Here is a 20,681-nt window from a genome sequence, read left to right as displayed (position 1 = left end):
TAGTAGTGAAGACAAATGCCGCAGTTTCCACCGCGTACCCACCGTGGGTTTCTATGTCACTGGCAGCTAAGCGCGCTTATCTCTGTTTCTGTCCCTTCAAAGTGGACATGGCTACATTATTGCCGCAAGCTTGTCAATAGTAACGATAATATTCATTACTGATATGGAAGGAACTGTTTGAATGCGCGTAATGTACTCACGAGAAGAAAAAAATCGCGTTGTCGCGTTCGGCTTGCTCCGGTGGCCCCCATTTTCGCTTTGGTGTCCTGCACTGTTACAACGGCATTCGCCTATTTGTTGACCTGTTGTCATCCCGCAGCAAACACGGGATGAAAAAAAAAGATGTTTTCTTTTCGCGGGAAATTTAACTTGCATAATGATCACACACCTAAATTCGCGTCAATTTCTTTTAAAATAAGAAAGTCCGATCATTATGTGAGTAAATATGGTAATACTTTGCAGACATGATCGTTATCGCTCAATGTATGCTCTGCGCTTGTCAGCTCAAAATGGCCAGACCTGGTGAGGGGCCCTTTAAGGTTCTTTCCATTGATTTCAACAGAGATTCCTTACTTTTTGGTCCTAGTCTATTAATCAGCCTAACGGGAACCTTGTCTAGCCTTGTGGCAGTGTGCTTCAAAACTTTCTCTTTGGCTTTCTTCCAGTTGAAATTTGTCAGCGCCAGCTCCTTTTCCATCTGATCCTCTTTCATGCCCTCTTTTTCCTGAAATACAACTTCATCATTGCCTTGGAAAGATTCGGCTGTTATTTTTTGAATGTAATTTAATGCTACGTTCCCTTCCAGTTCGTTCCCATCTTCGTCTAGGATATGTTGTTGTATTGTTCGACACTTCCTGATTAATAAGTTGTGGTTACAAAGTATTCTAGATGTAGCCTTCTTTTTCTTACTTTTTCTGACAACCAACGTTCACTTTCGCCTTTTATTTTGTGCTTGAACCAGTATTTGAACCATAAAATTTTTCTCCCAGTATGTTTCCCATTTCCTGGCTAGTTCATTCTGTGCCAAGCGCGCTTTTATTGCCTGCCTGTGCTCTCAGGATGCTTTCTGTAGTTGGGCGATTGCTTCTCGTACCTCCATGTCCCACTAGCTTTTGCGTTTCTTTTTTCCTTCCCAATGAGCATGTTGTTTCTCTTTCCATATTTCTGTCATAATTACACTTAGAAGCTGACCATATTCCCACTCATTGCTTGTCCATTTGCCAAGTTCTTCCTCCACTCTTGTGACTATATTTGTTATTTGTTGAGCATTTCAATGTGGACTGGCCATTCTTCGCTCCTTGCTCTCTTCCCCAGCTACATATCCCATTTTCGAAATGATGTGTTTATGGTCACTCCCTAGGCTGCTATAGCCTTCCTCATCAATAACCATTTCTCTAAAATTATAAATGCCTTGTGTCATTAGACAGTAATCAATAGTTGATTGCCGATTTACCACTTCCCACGTGGTCTGCCCATCACACTTGGGCCCTGTATTCGCGACAAGGTTATGTCGCTCGCAAAGATCTAGCATTGACTTCCTGTTGTTGTCGGTATAACCATCTAGATCCTGTATGTGGGCATTTATGTCACCTAATAGAATAATTTCGACATCATTCCCAAAACCCCTAATATCAGCACTTAGGTATTCCACTAACTCTGTTCTTCCTTGTGCAACTATTTCCGGTCCACAAATATGTTTCATTTCAAATATGTTACACCCAGCCCAGTTTTCTTTCCACTCATTGTACCTGATAACCTAAGAAGCTATTCACATTTTTAATCTTAGTCTTTTCCATTTGGCTCCCTGATGGATGGGCATTCCGACTCCCCCTCCCTTTCTTTCTGATTTAGTTCTGTTGCACCCTTCCCAAACATTGTTCCAGTTGTTATGTTGACATTCACCGTGGTGACTTAAACTTCCTGCAGCCGACAAGAGTGCTGGAATGCCATTTGGTGTTTCTTTACAGGGTGTCTACCAGCCGGGAGAACCGGAAATTCTCAGGGATGCTGAATAGTCTGAAAATACTCAGGAAAAACTTCGGGAATTTGTTCTTCTATCATTGACCTCAGATTTCGTTTCGTCTAAAGTGGTTTCAACTAAGCGCCGCAAGGATAAACCCTGGATTAATAAGGATTTTTGTTCACCATTCAGAAAAAATCCCGAACTTACAAAATATATTGCAAAACAAAAAGCCCAAGCATGTACAAAAAGCTAAAGGATATCAGCACAAAACTTAAAAGCGAATTGAAGGTTGCGAAGGATGCATATCTACAAGCCTTAGTGAATAAACTAAATATGAATCCCAAAGAGGTCTGGTGGTATATCAAGAGCAACAAGAAGGATGACACTGGCATCCCGGCCATCACAAGTGATGGTAACCTAATTAAAGAAGACAAAAGAAAAGCAGAAGTATTTAACAAGTATTTTCGTTCAGTTTCTACAAAGCCATGTAGCATTGCTATTTCTTACACACCGACTTGATTACCGGAAATGGAAAACATTGCCGTGAGCAAGGAAGGAGTGGAGGCTTTGTTGTTTAATCTGAACCTGCATTCAGTTCATGGACCCGATGGAATTTCTAATCACGTTTTGAAACATTGTTCGAGACAGACAGTGCCTTTCTTAGTAATATTATTCAACAAGTCGCTAGATAAGCAAAAGCTGCCTGAAGATTGGAAGACAGCCAACGTGACTCTGATGTTTAAAGAGGGTGATCGTACACACGTAGGTAATTACAGACCGATATCTTTAACTTCCGTTTGCTGTAAGACTCTCGAACATGTCCTGTACTTTAATTTGATGAAACATTTTCAAGCAAATAACTTTTTTACTTCGGCTCAGCATGGGTTCCGCTCTGGTTTTTCGTGCGTAACACAACTAGCCGAATTCACTCACGACATTGCACTCGGCATGGACCATGGTGAACAGATAGATGCACTCTTTCTTGATCTGCGGAAAGCATTTGATGTCGTCCCGCACAATCTACTTTGCTTAAATTTATCATTCCTAGGCATTCCTGAACATATTCTCGGCTGGATAAAGGATTATTTACACCTGCGCAAACAGCAAGTTGTTCTTAATGGGGTGACATCGGCTCCAATGCACGTGCTATCGGGAGTGCCTCAAGGCTCTGTGCTTGGGCCACTTTTGTTCCTTGTTTATATTACTGATTTAGTAGTAGGCCTTAAATCAACAATTCGACTGTATGCCAACGACTGCGTCATGTATCATACAGTGAAATGTCATGCCGATATGTCTGTCTTACAGGATGACCTTGAAAAAGTATCTATCTGGTGCAAGCGGTGGCAGATGACTCTGACTACTGGTAAATGCTACCATGTGCAGTTTACTAAGAAAAATAAAAAATTCCCCAGTTTCTATGGCGTAAATTATATTGCACTCAGTACCGCTAAGGATGTCAAGTACCTCGGAGTTACGTTTTCTGAAACGCTTGACTGGACTAATCATGTTAACTCAATTAGTGCGAAAGCTTACCGTCTTCTTCACTTTTTCCGACGAAATTTTAAGCATTCTCCTTCATCACTGAAGGCAACCTTGTATTTAACAAACGTCAGGCCTATTCTAGAATATGCTTGCGTTAAAGGGAAGCTGAAAGGTTTTCCAGAAAAAATGAGTGAACATCTGTACATAATGGTTTTAAACCCTCCGAATTCGAATATCATATCGAAATTGAGCGAAATAAAGCGCAAATATATTTTATTTCGATGAAAAGTGCAGCAGCGGACACGCCCAGCTCACGCGTCTCGTTTCCGCCTGTGATTGGTCGGTGCGCCTCGTGACGTCAACTCTAGTAACCGACCGCTGCCGCTACACATGAAGCGCGGTGCTTGGTAGTTTGGTGCTGTTTTTCTGAAACGGTAATGGAAAATTTAGAGAGACTGCGTTTTTATGAGGAGTTCGGCGTTACTCCCTACATGTACGAGCCGATTGCAAAGAGCCGGCCTCTCGAAGAAGCAAACGATGCTGGTGCGAGCAGTGCTTTCGATGCGAACGAATGCAAAGTCTTGGGATCTCCTCGTGTTGGAAATGCTCTTTGGTGAGCATGTTTTTTGCAAAGCGATCTAGTGATCTCGCCGATCTTTCGCCGATCCAGTGAGCTCGTTTCCGGTCAAACAACTGTAGTGTTGTGTTCCTGCATGCCTCCTTGTGGAACGTAAGCGGGGATGCGATCGTCGCCATTTGTGCGCTGTCCAAAGCTGTCGGCAATCTACAAAGACGGTTTAAACGCGTGAAAAGCTCCCGGTTCATGCAGTACGTGTAGTGCCCTTCATCTGTTGACTACCACTCACGTTGACTACCACTCACGTTGATTACCACTCACGTTGATTACCACTCACGTTGACTACCACGCACGTTGACTACCACTCTACATACACACAGATGCACCAACTAAGGAATACAGGGTCGATCGAAGCAGATTACGATGGCACGCACGCAGAAACAAGCGCGGTCAGGCACGGTTGCGGACGCTGCGATGGAACAAAACAGTAGAGTTGACGTCACAACACCGCGGTTTCCGGTCTCCGCTCCGCTCGCTCACTCAATGGGGGGCGGAGCTACAGCGCGATTTCAACCGACGATTACGTCGCTCCTAATTGAGAAAAAAACCAAAAATTTTACCTACATGGTTTATAAGGTTCCCGCATCCGTATATGAGCGTCTTATTGAATTCGACAGACTCTTCAGCTTCCCTTTAACTGGGATCTGTGCACTAAAAACCTCACAGAAAAAATAGAACGCGTCCAGAAGCAAGCAGCACGCTTCGTAACAGGAAATTATAATTTTACTATCAGAGGATCTGGAATACGGGAAGGGTTGTGTTGGAAAGCGATTTCTTCACGCAGGAAAATCTTAAGATTGAAATTCCTTTATAATATATATAAATGTAAAACTGGTGTCGACAAAACACTGTTCATCAAGGAGCCGCATTACTTTTCATCTAGGAGAGACCACGCTAACAAAATTGGAGCTTATCAGTGCCGTACCAATGTGTTTAAGTATTCATTTTTTCCTAACACGATTAACGATTGGGATGAGCTCCCTAATGAAGTGATGGCAGCTTCTAGTTTTGAAAATGCTATTATAGAGCCATATTCTTTGATTGTTCTGTTATTCATCTCTGCACATACGCTACTTTTTTGTTAGTTATTTTGTTACTTACTTTGTTTTGTACTTTGTTAGTTTGTCTTCTGCTTTTGCGAATTTCAGTGCTTAAACAATGTTATACCGTATTTTTACGATTCTAAGCACCCCCCTATTAGGAAGAGCGCGTAGCCAAGGCCGCCAAACGCGCTTGCTCACTCTGGAATCATTGCTCGGCGGACCTGCAGGCACGCGGTCGATGCTTCTGTTGGACGCGTTTCGCGGCCATCTGACCCCGGAGGTAAAAACAGCTTCGGAACATAAATAGCGACGTGGTTGTGATTCCGGGTGGCATGACGCCAGTGCTGCAACCCCTCCACGTTTCAGTCAACACGCCCTTCAAAGCCAATCTCCGACAGCACTACAAAGAATGGGTGCGAAACCCTGACCGGGAGAAGATGCCGACGGGAAAGCTGCAGAAAGCGTCCCCATCAACCATCGCAAAGTGGATTTCGGACGCGTGGAAGAGGGTCCACGTGAACGTTGAGGTCAAATCATTTAAGAAATGCTCGATCACAAACGACTTCGGCGTAACGGAAGACGACCTGTTGTGGGATACTGAGAGCAGCCCTCTGCCGTCCGATTTTCCGGACGTTTTGCCGTGACTGCAGGTCTGAAATGGCATTAATCAAAGCCACCGCCACCACCATTTTGATTATCCCACCACGTCGAACTGGCGCGCTCGCATGCACTGCTGGCAGCCGTAGCCACCACTGTGACAATGCTAGGCCTAGCTGCTTCAACGTTTGCTATTGAGCTTCTTGCCGTTGGGTGCTATGGTTTTCATTGAAAGAATTCACCACTGTCAGCAATGGCACCAACTCTGCCTTTGTAATCGTCGCGATTGGCTTCGAAGCTCGAAAAGCAAGGCGCGTTGCATAATGCCAGTTGCTGAAAGTCAGCTTCGTCTCAATACAGAGATATTCAGCTCTAAGCAGACATAAAAGCTGCCAGGTATGCATTGGTAGTGACAGGGCATGAAAGCCTGGTGACCTTGTGGCACTTCTTTGAGCCCACAGTACTTTGCTCATGCCTTCCTCACAGCAGTGGCCCCTCACAATCCTTTTGCAGCGAGGAGGTGATGCTCTGCGGCATTTCGCAACTTGTGATGGTCGCAGTGAAACCTTTGGTGTGTACTCCACAGAGGTGTGACCATTCCCAAGGACAGGAGCCGCATACTTTTTGCGATAGGACTGTCAGGCATAATGTTCAGAATACTCAGCAAAATTACGGTTCAGCTGATCAAGATACTTTGAATAGCAAAGCATCCGGTGAATGAGGCTTCAATAATCGATTGCGATGTGCTCAGAGACAACAGAAAATCAAGCTATGTTAGTCGCAATATTTTGTACTAACTGTGAAAACGGAGCAAGCCTTCAGTTCAGTAACCAGAAGTCACATCGACAGCACCCTGCTGCTTGGAGAATAGCCACTGCAAACCCCGATGAGGAACAGGGCCACGGTTAGCCCACCTTTGTGCACTGAGTGCAATGACCTGGATTGTACCCGGTCAGTCACTCACCACGAAACAGGCAGAGGCCAATCATGTTGACAATGAGGCCGGCAATGCCGACATAAAGGATGAGCTTTGGCTCGTCGATGATCTCGGGCTCGTAGAAGCGCTTGAGGCTCTCCACAAGGATAGAGAAGCACAGGGCCACCAGGAACACAGCGTTCACCAGTGCTCCCAGAACTTCGGCACAGGCGCAGCCAAACGTGCTTTTAGACCACTTCTTGCAAGACATCTGCGAGAGGAAGCAAAGGCCCCACATACAATTTTCATTGGCAGCCTTGAAGTCAAGCTGTTACGTCTCTAGAGCTGTGGTTGGCTGCCGACGATTTACTAACTCAAGGAAACGGGTACATGGTGGTTGTGGTGTTCACCCGCGACGCTCACGGCGCGCCGGACGACCACCACCGCGGGTTCGAGCACTCCGAGCCGCCGCGCGCGCAGGGCACTGCGCGTCCGCGCCTACTCCAGCCCGCTCCGTGTGCCGACGCGCAGCTGCGCGCGTACGCGCCCCGCCGGCCCCACAGCTTAGGGGAAGGCGAGACCGCGCGCGCGCAGCAAGGGAGACCCTAGGCAAAGCTCTCAAGAAACAACAAAGAACATTTATTAACCGGGGACTCAATACAAACACACGCTTTAACATAACTTCCGAATATGAATCACACAAAACATAGCCAAATGGTCGCCGGTGGCCGCTAACGGCGCACCGCGACAGAGAGAGAAACAAAGAACAAAGAACCCCCAGCAGAAGAATTTGCCTATCCTTCGGTCAGCGCCTGCCATCGCGCGCCCCACAGCAGAGAAAAGGGAAATAGAGAGAAACGACAGACGAACAGACGGGGGCACGATCGGCAGACGCTGCCTCAGGACATCGAGACGACGGAAGAATGCGCGCACGCCCGCCGAGGCCGGGACCCCGACGAGTCGAAGTAACCATCGGCCGGCGGCGGACAAAGGGGGCCGCCGCCGACAGAGAGGAACACGTACGCACCTTCCGACGCCCCGATGTGGTCTCCCCGGGTCCCGTCTTGCGCGCGCTTACCCGGAGCGCACGCAAGCAGGGCCCGAATCCCGCCAAAATGTCGGCCAATGGGGAAAGCCTGTTGACCTTCCCGTGGGCGGGATGACAGCAGAGTGACAGTGTTTTATGACCCGCTGCCACCCCGTCCAGGCAAGGAGGAGAGGGACACGGAGCCCCCGGCAACACAACGCAATGGCTCCCATACAACCATCGCGAGAGCCTGAAAAAAGCCGTGAGAGCGCCAGAAACCCCACATGGTCCAGGCATAGGAGCCAGCACTGGCGAGGTCTTCATTCTGTGAGGTGTGCTCGTGCCAAAAGCGCCAGTGCCTTCACATGCCGTCTGTCACATTACGAGCACTAATATGCCTAATTAGTGTACTCGCAGGCTTCCAGAGCTTTTTTCGGACTTGCCTGTGGCAATTTGAGCCCCTTGGGGGCAGTGAAAGGCTTGCATTCATTTTGTCAAATTGCCCAATTTTTCATGCATCTTCGCAGCCCCTAGGGAGTCTGAGATATCTGATGTCGACTAACTGTCCAAGAAGATGCTTCATATGGTCTGTGGGGTGAACGCACAGTAGAAGGAGGGCGAGAAAGGACCGATGCATGAATGAACGGGAAAGGAAGCATGCCGCTGCTTCTTCAAAGGAGCCTGAGCTAAAGAAAGAATAAAGTATTGGCTGATGTCAAGATGCAGGTGTCCCTCATCCATACCAAAATAACATCTTTAAAGCCGTGAAACGCAACACTGAGGCATGCGCGGGCTGAAACTACGTCAGGAACGGTGAGGTTGGCTATCCAGATGCTGAAAGAGAATCTCACTTATGACAAAGTTTGGGCCTCATATTGATGAGCTTGCTATCACTTCATAAAAATAGCTCATATTCGAAAATATTTGCTTCTGTATGCAACACTTTTTATTTGTATTTGAAAATGTTTGACTCGATTTGCGATAAGCTTTACCATATTTTTCGAAGGTATGTTATTTGCTGTGCATTTGACTAAGTCCTCCCTTCTGTTTTCTTTTTGAATAAAATAAATACTACTCCTTGCTATTCATACTGGACTAAGTCATTTTTAAAAATTTTTTCACATGCCTACTAGATAGTGACAACATCGGGTGACACGGTGTCAGCCCGTCTTGGCATAAAACAAAGTTCTGTGTTACTTGCGGAATCTTGCAAAGGCACTTAGGAAATTTGGAAATGTCAGTTTGGTAGACGCCTCGCACTTCATGAGGGACGCAGTGTCATAATGGTGGACAATATACCCATGTAGTCTGCTTTGGGTGCCCCTTAAAGGACCCCAGGTGTTCAAACTTAAATCTGGAATCCCTCATAATGCAGGGTGTTGAACTGGGCAATTTCATTTTAATTTGTTTGACTTCCTGTTGCACGTGTATCCATCTGGTATTGCCTTGTTCCCAAGCTATGTGTACACACTTTTTGCAAACTGGGGACATAGGCTCAGAGGACAGAATTGCTGGCATATAAAAGAAAGCATTCAGTTCAGCGTCTCTTATGAATGCACAGTGTAGTTCATGTGATGAAAGACAGGACAGCACCAAAATTGCTGCAGTTGTTCTGTGACATACCCTCTGACTATAGCCACATTTCCTTGCTGCTCCAGTGACTCGATTATAACTTCATCATTAAGGCTGCCAATGAAAATTGTATGTGGGGCCTTTGCTTCCTCTCGCAGATGTCTCCCAAGAAGTGGTCTAAAAACACGTTTGGCTGGGCTCGTGCCGAAGTTCTGGGAGCGCTGGTGAACGCCGTGTTCCTGGTGGCCCTGTGCTTCTCTATCCTTGTGGAGAGCCTCAAGCGCTTCTACAAGCCCGAGATCATCGACGAGCCAAAGCTCATCCTTTATGTTGGCATTGCCGGCCTCATTGTCAACATGATTGGCCTCTGCCTGTTTCGTGGTGAGTGACTGACCGGGTACAATCCAGGTCATTGCACTCAATGCACAAAGGTGGGCTAACCGTGGCCCTGTTCCTCATCGGGGTTTGCAGTGGCTATTCTCCAAGCAGCAGGGTGCTGTCGATGTGACTTCTGGTTACTGAACTGAAGGCTTGCTCCGTTTTCTCAGTTAGTACAAAATATTGCGACTAACATAGCTTGATTTTCTGTTGTCTCTGAGCACACCACAATTGATTATTGAAGCCTCATTCACCGGATGCTTTGCTATTCAAGGTATCTTGATCAGCTGAACCGTAATTTTGCTGAGTATTCTGAACATTATGCCTGACAGTCCTATCGCAAAAAGTATGCGGTTCCTGTCCTTGGGAATGGTCACACCTCTGTGGAGTACACACCAAAGGTTTCACTGCCACCGTCACAAGTTGCAAAATGCCGCAGAGCATCACCTCCTCGCTGCAAAAGGATTGTGAGGCGCCACTGCTGTGAGGAAGGCATGAGCAAAGTACTGTGGGCTCAAAGAAGTGCCACAAGGTCACCAGGCTTTCATGCCCTGTCACTACCAATGCATACCTGGCAGCTTTTATGTCTGCTTAGAGCTGAAGGGAGCTAGACTTATTAAAATAGGTTCCATAGTTTCGCTGGCTTTGCATACAGCAGCAGTCATTAGCACTTCTTTACTGTTGAGAGATTGGCACCAGAAAGATGCGCACATAGAAAGGGGGCAAATATGAGCTGAACAATTTTTTTTTTGTTCAGTTTGCCCTAACGGCATCACATAGGGAGAAAACAATAATACATGGTGAATTGTTGAAGATAACTAGATAGTGGCAATATATATGTGATAAAAAACAGTTAGTCTAGGAAACACTGTAGTTCAAAATAAAAAGGCGGTGAATTAAGGATGCAAACAGCAATACAAGCTCTGATAAAAGGTCCAGATAACATAAAAATGTGGAGCAAGAGTTAAAATGCCCAAATAACCTGTTAAAGAGGGCTGTAGTTCACAGGTACAAAGCACTAAACACTAAAATGAAGAGGGGTGGAAAGAGTGGGGCGTTTGCGCTGGAGGAGTGGATGATAGATAGAATAAACTTTAATGTCCAACGGAAAAGGTGATCTACCCACCCCCCGACGCACAGGTCAGGGGGCGAGTGCCGCCGCCTCAGATGCAGGCTGGGAGGTCTTGGGTCCCAGCAGCCTCTTCGGCCAGTTGGACGAGCCGGAGCTGGAGCTCAGGGTCCGAGCTGCGCAGCAGGGTCTCCCAGGTGTCTCTACTGTCTATTTTGTGCGTTCCCCCGGGAGAGTACGGACATTCCCATATTATGTGGTCGAGGGTCCCTCTCGCCCCACAAAGATTGCATTTATCGCTCCTGGCCTCGGGGAACATGTGGTTCGCCATAACCGGGTGCGGATATGTATAAGTTTGTAGTCGTCTCCACGCGACTGCTTGTCTGTTGTTTAATTTTGGGTCTGGCGGGGATACCAGTCTACGAGCCAATCTATAATGCTGCGTGATCTCCCCATATTTTAGCATGCGCTCTCCGCTCCCTCGGTCATCGAGGGGCCCCGTAGCGGCTCGGCGGTAGAGATCTCGAGCCAGCTCGTGGGCCGCCTCGTTGCCGGGGACGGCTTCATGCGCCGGAGTCCAAATTATTTGAATTTTTCTATTTAGCTTTCTCTGGCCTAGGATTCTGGCCGCTAAGGGCGAGATCCTTCCCTTGCTAAAATTTTGTATGGCAGTTTTGCTGTCACTGATCACAAATTTCGCGTCCGTTCCAGCGCAAGCTAATGCGATCGCAATTTCCTCGGCAACTTCTATGTTGCGCCCGCGCAGAGTGACAGCAGTCACGGGAATACCCCGGCCGCTGACGGCCGTTGCCACCGTAAAACTGCCGCTACCTCCCGCCGCGTCTACATAGGCCACCTCATGCTCCGAGATATTACCGAATCTAATTTTTAATGCTTCGGCTCGTTTATGCCTCCTGTCTTTGTTATGTTCCGGGTGCATGTTTTTTGGCAGAGGGGAGATAATCAGATTTTTTCTAATTTCCCTATCTACGTCCACCTTTTGGGTGGGGCCTCTGTCCGGGTTTATTCCAACTTTGGCCAATATGGCTCTTCCTGTCTGCGTGGTGCTAAGTCTCTCAATTTGAGAGGTTCGCACCGCTTCCGCCAGTTCTGCCCATGTGTTGTGCACTCCTAGAGCCATCAGTCTCCCTGTTGATGTACACATGGGCAGTCCCAGCGCTCGTTTTACGCATTTTCTCATTAGAGAATCAATCTTTTCTCTTTCCACCACTTTCAAATCGAGATATGGCGTTGCATAGCTCACCCCGCAGAATATGTACGCCTGTATTAGCTTGAATAAATTTTTTTCCTTTAGCCCTCGACCTTTGCTGGCCACCCGCCTAATTAGGCTCAGGGTCTGTAATGCGTGATTCTGCAGCCTCTTGAGGGTCTCGCCATTGTAGCCGTGTGACTGGAGAATCAGGCCCAAGATTCTAATTTGCTCTACTATTGGTACCTCTTTACCCGCCACCTTAATTTTGATCTCCGACGGTGCCTTGCACCTTAAGTGTTTCGGATTGTATATAAACAATTCTGATTTCTGCGGCGAGCATGCTAGGCCTCTCTCGGCCGCGTAATCGACTATGATGTCGGTGGCGGCCTGGAGCAGGCTTTCGACGGCTGAATCACTTCCCCGGTTGACCCAGAGGGTGATATCATCCGCATATATACTAAATTTTAATCCCTCGAGCTTTGCCAATTGCTCGGGGAGTTCTCGCATAGCCACGTTGAAGAGTAGGGGAGACAGCACTGATCCTTGGGGCGTACCCTTACTCCCTAGCTCAATTGTGGGGGATTCCAGCGTTTGGAACCTCATGCGAGCAGTTCTTCCCGTCAGGAAGTCCCTGATGTATCGATATGTCCTGGTACCTACATTAATCTTGTTCAGCCCTTCCAGGACCGCCTCATGCTTTACGTTGTCAAAAGCCTTCGTGAGGTCCAGTCCCAGAATTGCTTTTGCATCTTTAGACCTTGAGTCTATTATATCATGTTTGATTTGGAGCATGACGTCCTGCGTACACAATTGAGGTCGGAACCCGACCATCTCATGTGGCCACAGATCGCCCTGCTCCATGAAGCCCATCAGTCTGGTCTGGACGACGTGCTCCATCAATTTCCCCACGCATGAAGTTAAGGAAATTGGCCGTAAGTTTTCCAATTGCGGAGGCTTCCCGGGTTTTGGTATTAAAGTAATGCTTGCCGTCTTCCACTGTTGTGGGAGCTCGCCTTTTTCCCAACATTCCTGCATGTACTTCGTTAGATAGCTAATGGAATCATCGTCTAAGTTTCTGAGCATTTTGTTCGTTACCCCGTCAGGGCCTGGAGCCGACTTCGTTCTGAGTCTTACAATCTCTGCTCGCACTTCGGCTTCTGTGATGGGGGCGTCCAACGCCTCGTTAGGCGCTCCACCATAGTCGGGTAGTGGAGTTCGCGATGTTTCCCCCACGAACGTCTCAATTAATTTCTTCATGAAATAATCATCGTTCCCTACGAACGCGTGCCTAGCTTTTGCCAATCTTATACCGGATTGAGTTTTCGAGCTTGCAGGGTCCAACAAATGCCGGAGGATGTTCCACGTCTTGGAGAGGTGCATGCTCCCCTCCATTTCGTCACACTTGTTGGCCCAATTTTGTTCGCATAATGTAAAAGTATAATCTTCGATTTCCTTATTGTGCCTAGCAATCCTTCTTCTGAGGTTGCGGTTCCATTTCTGATTTTTGAGACGACGTTCCATGCTTTGCTTAGCTTCCCACATATGCAGAAGACGGCTGTCCGCTATCTCCGCGGCGTTATCCCCTTCGAGCGTTTTTGTCGTCCTCCTAACGTCCGATTTGAGCGCCGTCGTCCATTCCTCGATGTTTCTGATGGGCCCCAGTTCCTGCGCTCTCCTGATATCTCTAAAGTTATCCCATTCAACGACGGCCGGCGCGCGAGCCCTCCGCGTTTGAAGGCCCACTTTCAGTATGGAAACAATTATGTAGTGGTCGCTGCCAAAATTTTGATCCGAATTATGCCATTCTAGATCTTTAATGTTTTTCGAGAATGTTAGATCTGGAGATGTATCCTTACTAACGCTATTGCCCACCCTCGTTGGACTCTCAGGGTCCGTGTGCAGAGTGAGCCCTATGTCATGCGTATCTTCCCACAGCTGTCTGCCTTTCGGGCTTTGGTGCGGGTACCCCCATTCCTGGTGATGTGCATTAAAGTCCCCCACTATCAACAGTGGCTGGTTGCTTGAAATTTTGAGGGCCTTGCGAAGCAGAGCCCTGAACCTCACCTTCCTTTGCCTGGGTGAGCTGTATAAATTTAGAAGGAATAAACTAGGGTCCTTCTGTTTTCCGGTTAGAATTTCGACAAACACGTTCTCGATCTCTCTCGACTCTAAATCATGTTCAATGGCCGCGATATTTCTTTTCACGAGTGTTGTGACCGAGGATTTCTCCCCCCTGCCACTATGAAATGCCTGATAACCTGACAGTTTTGCGGGTCCTCCAGTTTCCTGGAGGGCAATCGCCAAAGGAGTCTCATCTAATAGCGGAAGGTACTGTTGCAGAATCGACCGCTTGCGCCGGAAGCCGCGACAGTTCCACTGCCAGATTTGATTTTCATTTGCGCGCCTGGCCATTTTGCAGTTGCGTGACGATCTGCTCCATATTCTGTTGCCACCCGTTCATGGCGACCATCTCATTCCTTAGCCTTTGGCATTCCTCGGCCTGTTTCTGAACTGCCCCGAGGACAGTTTGAATTTGGATGTTGATATGGTTCATAAATTCATTCATCTTGGCCTCTAATCTTACCAAATTTTCGACCCTTTTTTCTATAGCCTGAATAGGGTCGGCGTCTTGAATTTTGCGTTTCGTTGGTGGCGGGAGGGACGCCTCTGTGACCATCTTATCCTCTCCTTGCGGCTGTTGACGTGCCGCTGGGGGGGTCATCTGTCTAATGGGTTGTTGCGGAGGAGGGGTTGCCTGCCTCTGTGATTTCTTTAAGTTTTGGATTTCGGACCGTTGCGAATCGACTATCCCCGTTAATTTTTCGACCATTTTCTTTAATTTCTCAATTTCCTCGTCCCGTTTATCCCTCTGATTATTTTCCTGGGAGACCCTGCCCGCGAAATTCACACCCTTACGCTCCTTGCTCCTACCTCGTCTCCATGGGTTGGCAAGGTCCCTTGAGCTCGAGCGCCCCCTGGACTGGCTCCTGGCACGGGAACCGGAGCGTCCTTTGGGCGGCGGCGATGGTCTGCTCTGATTTGCTTCCAGTTTTGGGAAAGAGTCCTCGCGGAACTTGAAGTCTTTTCCCTCTTTGGGTTCGCGTTGTCGACTCTGATGTCCCCCACCAGTCGTCGTTGCTTGTCCCATCTTCTCCCACTGTCGCTTCTTAACTTCGTAGGGAGTGCGGAAGAGTTCTCGGCACTTGGGATCTCCTAGGGCGTGGCCTTTGCCGCACAGCTGGCATTTCAGCTCACACCTGTGGTCACTTGACGGGTTCTCGAGGCCGCAGCCCCGGCACTTGACGTTCGTCGGGTCTGGGCACACGTCAGCGCGATGTCCGAGTCGGCCACAGGCGACACACACTTCGTATTTTTTGCGGTACAGCTGGCATCTGTGCGGTGCCCCGTTGAGGTAAATCCACCTTGGCACTTCTTTCTCCTTGAAGAGGATAAAGATCGACTGTGAATCTTTTCCCAGCCTGCGGACGCCTCGAATCTCGGGGTTATCCTTGCGGTCTAGGCGGTACAGAATTTCTTCGATGGAGTATCCGAGTGGAACCCCGTGGATGACTCCCTTTCCGCAGTGCTCGGGGGTGGCCACGTAGGCGAACGTCTCCACTTGTTCTCCGTCGAACATGAGGTGTTTCACGCTCGCGTACTTCAGCTTCCTCTCCACACTCGTAGTGATGACGAGAACGGAGTGCTGCTTCATATTTGGAGTTATTATATCTTCCTTCTCTTCGCGTGGGTTAATCCCCGCCGACATTTTGATGACGTCAGTCAGATATGCTGTTCCATATTTTGTAAGCTTAACTAAGCCGCCACGTGGTCGGAGAACAATTTTCTCGGCGCCGTCTGGAATGCGCGTATGCTGACGCTCGATCGACTTGGCCGCCATTTTCCTGCCTGCTTGCCTCTGCCGGGCTCGCTGTTTCGCACTTTTCTGCCCGCTCTTCTCTAGCGGCACGTACCTTCCTCCTTCACTAGCGTACCATTGTCCTGGAACCGAAGATTCCTCGGGTGTAGTCGCTCCTTCCACAGTAGCCATGATTCACAACTTCCGCGCGACCACGAGCGGCAAACGATCCTCCGGTGGGGACGCCGCGGGCCCGATCGGCCGCGGTAGCCTCAGCGCCTCAGCTACGTGCTGCGTTGAACACACAAAGTCCAAAAATGGAGGAAATAAGGTCCCACTTGCGGAGAAAGCGGTATCCTCGTGGTCCTCTCGAGTTCCGTCGTCGATTGAGCACAAAGCCTAGGAAAACAAGATCGAAAGACTGCCGAAAAAGGCCAAAATTCGCACAGCCCAACGGAAGCGCGTTCTACCAAGAAGGCACTTCGTCGTCTTCCCTGGAGGAGTGGATGAGAAAGAAAGAGAAGAGTGCGCAACAGTGCGTGGCGGGCGGCATGCGAGGAGAGTGTGCACTGTGGTTTGGAATTGTACGGCTCGGCAGAATGATCAAGGGATGGCGACGACCTCTTCCAGAAGCGATTGAGATGGCTACCGGCCCGTCTCGATCGCAAAGCTAGGCAGCCTATGCGCGAGCGGCCGACGGTCAGCACTGGTGGCTGTGCCTGCACTCCCGCCTGAGAGCCACTGCTGAAACCGAGCAGTGCTGCAGTTCGCGTGGCCGCCAGCAGTGCTTCCGGCCCAGTTACGCTGGCAGAAACCCGCAGAGCTCGCTGCCAATGGACCTGTCATGCTCCTCAAGCCCAGAGTGGCGAGCGTCTTCTTCGCCCTCTTTCCCCGTGCCTGCGCGTGGCAGCTCCACTAGACAACACATCTGCGGTCATTCGGAGTACCATGAGGACACCGGCTTGGTACTGCGTGAGGAAACCAACAAATTGTAGTCTAGGTTGAGAGCTGGATCTGAAAGAGGCCCCGTTAAGAGAATGGGTGGAGGTGGAGCGTGCGAGACTGCGCGACAAAAAATTGTCATCATCATCATCATTATCAGCCTGGTTACGCCCACTGCAGGGCAAAGGCCTCTCCCATACTTCTCCAACAACCCCGGTCATGTACTAATTGTGACCATGTCGTCCCTGCAAACTTCTTAATCTCATTTGCCCACCTAACTTTCTGTCGCCCCCTGCTACACTTCCCTTCCCTTGGAATCCAGTCCGTAACCCTTAATGACCATCGGTTACCTTCCCTCCTCATTATGTGTCCTGCCCATGCCCATTTCTTTTTCTTGATTTCAACTAAGATATCATTAACTCGTGTTTGTTCCCTCACCCAATCTGCTCTTATCCCTCAACATTACACCTGTCATTCTTCTTTCCATAGCTCGTTGCGTCATCCTCAATTTAAGTAGAACCATTTTCGTAAGCTTCCAGGTTTCTGCCCCGTAGGTGAGTACTGGTAAGACACAGTTATTATACACTTTACTCTTGAGGGATAATGGCAACCTGCTGTTCATGATTTGAGAATGCCTGCCAAACGCACCCTAACCCATTTTTATTCTTCTGATTATTTCCGTCTCATGATCCGGATCCGCCGTCACTACCTGCCCTAAGTAGATGTATTCCCTTACACTTCCAGTGCCTCGCTACCTATCGTAAACTGCTGTTCTCTTCTGAGACTGTTAAACATTACTTTAGTTTTCTGCAGATTAATATTTAGACCCACTCTTCTGCCTTGCCTTTCCAGGTCAGTGAGCATGCATTGCAATTGGTCCCCTGAGTTACTAAGCAAGGCAATATCATCAGCGAATTGCAAGTTGCTAAGGTATTCTCCATTAACTCTTATCCCCAATTCTTCCCAATCCAGGTCTCTGAATACCTCCTGTAAACACGCTGTGAATAGCATTGGAGATATCGTATCTCCCCGCCTGACGCCTTTCTTTATTGGGATTCTGTTTCTTTCTTTATGGAGGACTACGGTGGCTGTGGAGCCGCTATAGATATCTTTCAGTATTTTTACGTATGGCTCGTCTACACCCTGATCCTGCAATGCCTCCATGACTGCTGAGGTTTCGACTGAATCAAACGCTTTCTCGTAATCAATGAAAGCTATATATAAAGGTTGGTTATATTCCGCGCCTGATTGATAGTATGAATATGGTCTATTGTTGAGTAGCCTTTACGGAATCCTGCCTGGTCCTTTGCTTGACTGAAGTCTAAGGTGTTCCTGATTCTATTTGCGATTACCTTAGTAAATAGTTTGTAGGCAACTGACAGTAAGCTGATCCATCTATAATTTTTCAAGTCTTTGGCGTCCCCTTTCTTATGGATTAGGATTATGTTAGCGTTTTTCAAAGATTCCGGTTCGCTCGAAGTCATGAGGCATTGCGTAGACGAAAGAATAGAGGAGTGCAATGCAGTGAAAGGACATGGCCACGCAGCAGAAACATCTAGACCAAGAGCAGAAAGTCCTCAAACATGCTCCTCAGATGTCCTCAAATGTCTCAGATGTCCTCAAAGTCCTCAAATGCATGCTCAATCTTCAGGAGAGTGGCGGTAACGCACAGGCTTCTGAGGCCGCCGCGCAGGCTAGCTCAAGTGCGCCCGTGACGTCAACCGTTTGTAGTCCGCACCGACTGATCCCACCATTTAATGAATCCAGAGATGACCTAAATGCATGTGTACAACGTTTTGAACATGTTGCAACGTGCCAGGAATGGCCGCAAGAGAAATGGGCGCTCACACTGAGTTTTTGCATGGCCGGAGAAGCACTAACGGTCATCGGTCGTCTTGGTCCGCACGCTGCCCTAGACTCCGACCAGCTCAAGACGGCACTCCTGCAGCATTTTCGGTACACTGCGGAGGGATACCACGAAAATTTTCGCCTTGCTAGGCCTGAAGACAATGAGACTGCTATGCAGTATGCTGCAGACTGGCCGGCTATTTTCATCACTGGGTCAAATTGCAAAAGGTGGAGAATAGTTATGATAGCCTTAGGGATGCGATTATTACCGAAAAATTCATCAAGGGCTGCTCTTCTGCACTACAGGTGTTCTTGAAGGAGAGGAGCTGCCGAACGCTGAAGGACTGCTCCCAGAATGCGGGCAGCTTCATCGAAGCCCAGGTGTTGCAAAACCTGAACAAAGGAGGGGAGTACCAAGACAACAGTAGCGTCCACATCAAAGACGAAGTTGGGCAAGAAGATGGCTCGAGGTGACGAGCATTGTTTTCTGTGCAACAAAGTGGGACACAGGGCGGTGGACTGCTTTTTGCGGACAAAAAGAAGTTTCCCCGCACATGGACAGACGGGGGTCCCAAGATGGGTCACAATGGCGATATTTGGCCAACCTGTAATGTGGACAGGAGGGAAGCCTCCTGCATGGTGTCGTAGGACAGATCAGAGGATGAGCCAACAAAGAATGGTTCCCTCATTCTCAAAGATGGGGAAAGAATACTGGTGGTTGTCAGTGCAACATTCAGTTGGCATGTTTCAACTGCTAACCAAATTGGGGACATGCCTGTGGCAAAAAGGTTCCTGGGAAACTGTCCCGTTAGAGTGCTGTGTGACACTGGATGCAACACCATTGTGGTGCTGCAGTCATTGGTGTCCAAGAAAAAGTTTACTGTGGCCTGCAGCCCAGTAGTCCTATTGGACAGCACGATGCGTTATCTAGCATAAGCTAACGTCTTCCTGGATATGCTGTTTTTCGTAGGAGAGGTTCCAGCAAAGTGCATGCGGGACCCTATTTATGACATTGCACTTGGAAATATGAAAAGAACAGTCTCACTGGATGTGAAACGGGTGCAAAGCCATACAACATAGATTGACTGGAACGACCACGTAAAGTTGGAGTTGATGTCCTATGACAGACACAGAGCGGCATGCACTTCCCATTGCCCCCATATCAAGAACCCCTCAGGAGAAGCCATGCTCAATGACAAAAGAATGTGATAAAGCACATTCGCTGCAGAACAGACACTTTGAGATAAAGACTACGAATTGAAAACTCGGGCCTCCAAAGGCGGCAGCTACTGTATTTACACGATTATAAGTCGACCTCCCCATATTGTGCGACAGGGAAAAAAAAAAGTAAAGGAGAGCAACCCGAGGGCGCGTTCGATAACGAAAATTTATTAGTAGCTGACATGGTCACTGGACTACTCATCTTCCCTAGTGCTGTCATCGTCATCGTTGCTACAGTTCCACAGTGCGTTGTTTTCCGCAAAATTCCACATTTGGCAAACGACCGCACCACGACATCTTGTGGAAAGCAGCCCACGCCGAATGCATCCAACCACACACAGCCATCAGGGAGGCTCTTTTGACACGTCCAGTTGGCGTAATTTCGCGGTCTTCTGCCGCCAGCCACTCGTACTCACAGCAGAGCAGGTCCTTAAAAGGCGAAGATCCAGGTTTGTTTCATGACTATGTCGCACTTCACTGGCAGGGACCGATCGCACATTTCAGTGACGTACGCCACAAGCTTAGCCTACAGCTCTGGAAAGCATCCAGACTTCGGCACGTCGGAAATTCCTCACTTACCGTCACAGGGGAAAATTTCGCTTCGCTGCAGTCGCCATTCTCACACCACCCGTTCAGAAACATGGAACTTGTGGCCCGCTGCGCAGCGATTTGTTTCTTTGGCGTAAAGGATGGCAGCCCTCTTGAATGCTGCTGTGAACGAGTGCCGAATGATTAGTGGGCCTGGAGCACTCATGACGACTGAGGAAGCATAGAAGTAGCACGTAGCCGGCAGTCAAGTGGAATGCGTCAAACCAATGCCTTTCGTCAAGAAAGCTAAGCGCAACAGGCAAAGAGAAACCCGCGAGCGGTGTCTGCTCTTCCATGAACTACCGATGCTCCCTGCAAGCGCCACCGTT

General features: G+C 48.5%; 1 protein-coding gene across 5 annotated transcripts in view; it reads left to right on the top strand.

Moving 5' to 3' along the window:
• The window catches only part of ZnT63C (zinc transporter 63C), a 190,191-nt gene that overhangs the window by 37,044 nt on the left and 132,466 nt on the right, over positions 1–20,681 (top strand). For all 5 annotated transcript variants that reach the window (XM_065450150.2, XM_065450151.1, XM_065450148.1 and 2 more), the window contains exon 3: positions 9,396–9,618. In XM_065450150.2, the coding sequence (XP_065306222.1) occupies positions 9,396–9,618 (223 nt within the window). The remainder of the gene's footprint in view (positions 1–9,395; positions 9,619–20,681) is intronic.

The sequence above is a fragment of the Dermacentor albipictus genome, chromosome 3, assembly GCF_038994185.2.
Source record: "Dermacentor albipictus isolate Rhodes 1998 colony chromosome 3, USDA_Dalb.pri_finalv2, whole genome shotgun sequence".
Lineage (NCBI taxonomy): Eukaryota > Metazoa > Arthropoda > Arachnida > Ixodida > Ixodidae > Dermacentor > Dermacentor albipictus.
The sequence above is the reverse complement of the archived record's forward strand: the minus strand, read 5'-3'. Positions and strand labels throughout refer to the sequence as shown.